The sequence below is a fragment of the Gadus chalcogrammus genome, chromosome 4 (genome assembly GCF_026213295.1).
Source record: "Gadus chalcogrammus isolate NIFS_2021 chromosome 4, NIFS_Gcha_1.0, whole genome shotgun sequence".
Taxonomy (NCBI): domain Eukaryota; kingdom Metazoa; phylum Chordata; class Actinopteri; order Gadiformes; family Gadidae; genus Gadus; species Gadus chalcogrammus.
The window spans coordinates 36,601,506-36,606,683 of record NC_079415.1 but is presented as its reverse complement, the minus strand read 5'-3'; the positions used below and the strand labels follow the sequence as shown (position 1 = coordinate 36,606,683).

Here is a 5,178-nt window from a genome sequence, read left to right as displayed (position 1 = left end):
CTCTCTAGTCCCCACAGGTTCTAGTAATTATACCTAACCCTAACCTAATTATACAGTTCCCGCCCCATACACCGCCCGACTACAGACTGCCTTAATTCATAGGGAACACAGCGCATCCAATAAACAAACACGTCATCCTCGGTGACGTGGCGGCAACGATACACACTACACACAACCAACTGACAACCCCATCAACCCCATCAACCCCACTCAACCCAGCAACCACACTGTCCCCCAAAGGGTCCAAACCCCCAGGATGAATGAACCCCTAGAATCCCCAGCCCATCTGAACAAGCGTCGCCACAATATATATATATATATATATATATATACAATTGAAACTATTAAACCATTAATATTGTAGACGATGAGTTTAATCAACCTTAATCTTTTAAAACATTCAAGAAAACAAGACATGAAAGTTGATTCTTCTTTATTTTCATGTCGGTTTATATAATATTTTACAACGCAATGGTTGGTCCTATGTGTATAGGTTAAAAAAACACACACACACACACACACATACACACTCATTCCTTTGAGAAACACATAAATAACTTATTTCTGCAAAAGTATCGCTAACGTAAACAATCATCTCAACAGGACAGGACTCAACAGCCTAGCCCCCCCCTACGTTGCCGACCTCCTCCATCACCACGCCCCCTCCCGATTCCTCAGGTCCATCTCTGCCAACCTGCTACAAGTTCCACGGACTGAGCGCCGGACTTGGGGTGATCGGGCCTTCTCAGTTGCTGCCCCCACTCTTTGGAATTCACTCCCCTCCCACATCAAAGTCTCTCCAACCCTCTCTTCTTTCAAATCTGCCCTCAAAACATACCTTTTCAGACTAGCCTTCCCCACCTAACTCCCACCTTATTCTTCATGTTTAACCTCTGTTTTTCTTTTATTCCTAGTCTGTCTTACATAGTTTTGATAGGGCAATATGTAAAGCGTCTTAGAGTACCATATTAAGCGGCAAGCGCTATATAAATTTCATTTATTATTATTATTATTATTATCTCCATGTTGAAATGTTGACGTGATCTTTTGGTATCAAAGTATATATATAATACAAAGTACATAGCATGTATATATATATATATATATATATATATATATATACAGTATATATATAGATAAATAGATATCTATATAATATGTATATAGTAGAGCTGTCAAGCGATTAAAATATTTAATCGTGATTAATCGCATTAATGTCATAGTTAACTATGATTAATCGCGATTAATCACAAATTATTTTCTATGCTATATATCCCTTGATTTTTTTGTCCCATAATTCTTCTCATTTTAATTCTCTTAGCAACATGGTGAAGTGCATCGGCTTGCCTTGGACAAATGATTTTTTATTGATAACAACATTGGCATATACTGATGAAAACAGGACGATACAAAAAAAAGAGCCATTAAACGACTGCTTTGAACAAATGTCATTTGAACATAGCAGTCAGGCTACTGCTTCTTTGTTTTGAGCCAAAGAAAAAAAAAAAAAAAAAAAAAGTATTTCTTTTTTTAAATAAAATAATTGCGTTAATCGCGCGATAAAAAATTTAACGCCGTTAAATTTGGTTTGCGTTAACGGCGTTAATAACGCGTTTAACTGACAGCTCTAGTATATAGATATATTTATATAATATATAATATCTATAGCTATCCTGTATAACAGCGCCCCCGGTGGCGGCGTGCGGCGCTACGGGCCGGCGGGGATGAAGAGGCCGTGGAGGTCGATGTGGACGCGGGCGTCGACCGCCGCCCGGCCGACCTCCTTCCAGGTGTGGGCGTCCAGGACCAGCAGGAAGGGGGAGAGGGCGGGGTCCGCCGAGACCACGCAGGACAGCACCACCCCTGGAGAGAGAGAGGGTCAGCCGGGCTCCTTCCTGTTTCCTGTGGGCTCGGGGACCCCCATTGGTTCTTACCGTCGTCCTCGGCGACGGCGTCCGGCGAGGCCACAAACACGGGCTCCGACGGGAAGCAGTTGGCCTCCTCCCACTCCAGGTGAGTCCCGGTCTCCAGGTCCACCTTGGCCAGCTGGACGGGAACCACAGAGAGGTCACCTCTAACCTCTAACCTCTAACCTCTAACCTCTAACCTCTAACCTCTAACCATCACCCTAACCTCTAACCTCTAGCCCTCACCCTAACCTCTAACCTCTAACCCGAACCCTAACCTCTAACCTCTAACCCGAACCCTAACCTCTAACCCGAACCTCTTGCAGCCTCTAACCTCTAACCCTAACCTCTAACCTCTAACCTCTAACCCTCACCCTAACCTCTAACCCTAACCTCATTCAGCCTCTAACCTCTAACCTCTGACCTCATTCAGCCTCTGACCTCTGACCTCTAACTTCTGACCTCATTCAGCCTCTGACCTCTGACCTCATTCAGCCTCTAACCCTAACCTCATTCAGCCTCTAACCCTAACCTCATTCAGCCTCTGACCTCATTCAGCCTCTGACCTCTGACCTCATTCAGCCTCTGACCTCTGACCTCATTCAGCCTCTAACCCTAACCTCATTCAGCCTCTGACCTCATTCAGCCTCTGACCTCATTCAGCCTCTGACCTCTGACCTCATTCAGCCTCTGACCTCTGACCTATAACTTCTAACCTCGGTCCTCACCTTGTTGGGGTGTGGAGACCATTCAATCCTGGAGCCATAGAAGTAGCGATATTTTTTCCCGTTGAACTTGTAGTTGATAGCTGGCAGCTCCAAACCTGGGTGGGTTCAATAACATGTAAATAACATGATGGGTCATGTAACATGTTAGTCTCATTCTCAAACAGTTTATACCCTAACATCTCTAGGGCTGGAAAGATAAAAATTGACAGAACCTTTCAACAGTTCAACTCAAACATCAAGGAGCATTATGTAAGAGGGTTGGATTCAATCTATTGGGACTCTGTAACCTGGGAGGACATCTTCTTAATCTTAGAGTCTCCGCTCTCTGGTCTCACCCTGTAACAGTGTCTATATAATATCCCCCTGGAACAGAGGCTCTGGTCTCTAATCTGGTCTCACCTTGGAACCGAGTCTCTGGTCTCTAATCTGGTCTCACCTTAGAACAGAGTCTCTGGTCTCTAATCTGGTCTCACCTTGGAACAGGACCTCTGGTCTCTAATCTGGTCTCACCTTGGAACAGGACCTCTGGTCTCTAATCTGGTCTCACCTTGGAACAGGACCTCTGGTCTCTAATCTGGTCTCACCTTGGAACAGGACCTCTGGTCTCTAATCTGGTCTCACCTTGGAACAGGACCTCTGGTCTCTAATCTGGTCTCACCTTGGAACAGGACCTCTGGTCTCTAATCTGGTCTCACCTTGGAACAGGACCTCTGGTCTCTAATCTGGTCTCACCTTGGAACAGGACCTCTGGTCTCTAATCTGGTCTCACCTTGGAACAGGACCTCTGGTCTCTAATCTGGTCTCACCTTGGAACAGGACCTCTGGTCTCTAATCTGGTCTCTAATCTGGTCTCACCTTGGAACAGGACCACTGGTCTCTAATCTGGTCTCACCCTGGAACAGGACCTCTGGTCTCTAATCTGGTCTCTAATCTGGTCTCACCTTGGAACAGGACCTCTGGTCTCTAATCTGGTCTCACCCTGGAACAGGACCTCTGGTCTCTAATCTGGTCTCACCCTGGAACAGGACCTCTGGTCTCTAATCTGGTCTCTAATCTGGTCTCACCTTGGAACAGGACCTCTGGGGTGCAGAACACCGAGCCGTCCTTCTGGAGGCGGGCCTCCGCTCGGCTGTCCGTCAACAGGTTGGTTCCCGTGGCAACGTCCTGTGATCCAGGTGACAACCTTTCATGAGGGTTTCTGTGACGTCGTATGTAGATGGCGTTGTACTAGTAGTAGTAATAGTTGACGTATTGTAGTAATAGTTTAGGTAGTAGTAATAGTTTACGTATTGTAGTAATAGTTTACGTATAGCAGTAATAGTTTAGGTAGTAGTAATAGTTTAGGTAGTAGTAGTAATAGGTTAGGTAGTAGTAATAGTTTAGTTAGTAGTAGTTATAGTTTAGGAAGTATTAGTAATAGTTTAGGAAGTAGTAGTAATAGTTTAAGTTGTAGTAATAGTTTAGTTAGTAGTAGTAATAGTTTAGGTAGTAGTAATAGTTGAGGTAGTAGTAGTAATAGTTTAGGGATTAATAATAGTTTAGTTAGTAGTAGTAATAGTTAGGTAGTAGTAGTAATAGTTTACTTTGTACTAGTAATAGTTTAGGTAATAGTAGTAATAGTTTAGTTAGTTGTAGTAATAGGTTAGTTAGTAGTAGTTATAGTTTAGGTAGCAGTAATAGTTTAGGCAGTAGTAATAGTTTAGGTAGTAGTACTAATAGTTTACGTAGTAGAAGTAATAGGTTAGGGAGTAGTAATAGTTTAGTTATTAGTAGTAATAGTTTAGGTAGCAGTAGTAATAGTTTAGGTAGTAGTAGTAATAGTTTAGGTAGTGGTAGTATTAGTTTATGTAGCAGTAGTAATAGTTTAGGTAGTAGTGGTAATAGTTTCGGTAGCAGTAGTAATAGTTAGGTAGTACTAGTAATAGTTTCGGTAGCAGTAGTAATATTTGGTCGGCACTAGCCGGTACCTTGTCCACACTGAGCGGCAGCAAGAACCTCTTGCAGGTTGGCGGGGAGAAGCCCTCGTTGGTCTTCATGTAGTCGGGGGTCTCCTGCCTCAGGTTGTCCAGGTAGAACATCTGGTACAGGTTGCTGTCGCTGTAGCTGATCAGGTCCACCACCACAACCCCGCCCTCCTCATACGCGTTGATGTGGTGGAACACCACCATGGCGTCGCCGTAGTAACGCGTCTCCACCTCCTTCCCGGTGTGCCTGTCGATCAGGTGAAAGACCGTCTGACAGACAGGTGGAGAGAGAGACAGGTCTTTACTATACTGCAGATTCTAGTCATACACACCCCTCACAAGACGATCATGACCTGTCTCTCTCTCCTCCTGTCTGACAGACGACCATGACCAGTCTCTCTCTCCACCAGTCTGACAAATGACATGACCTGTCTCTCTCCACCCATCTGACAGACGACCATGACCTGTCTCTCTCTCCACCCATCTGACAGACGACCATGACCTGTCTCTCTCTCCACCCATCTGACAGACGATCATGACCTGTCTCTCTCTCCACCCATCTGACAGACGACCGTGACC

The 5,178-nt window shown here is 44.7% G+C and overlaps 1 protein-coding gene across 1 annotated transcript in view; it reads right to left on the bottom strand.

The window, feature by feature from the left end:
• Positions 1-1,708: 1,708 nt before the first annotated feature.
• bco1l (beta-carotene oxygenase 1, like) overlaps positions 1,709-5,178 on the bottom strand; it is a 9,421-nt gene continuing 5,951 nt past the window's right edge. Inside the window, exons 7-11 of the mRNA XM_056589211.1 lie at positions 4,603-4,869; positions 3,700-3,799; positions 2,636-2,730; positions 1,935-2,046; positions 1,709-1,863 (exon numbers count right to left, since the gene is read on the bottom strand). Coding sequence (XP_056445186.1) covers positions 1,709-1,863; positions 1,935-2,046; positions 2,636-2,730; positions 3,700-3,799; positions 4,603-4,869 — 729 coding nt within the window. The remainder of the gene's footprint in view (positions 1,864-1,934; positions 2,047-2,635; positions 2,731-3,699; positions 3,800-4,602; positions 4,870-5,178) is intronic.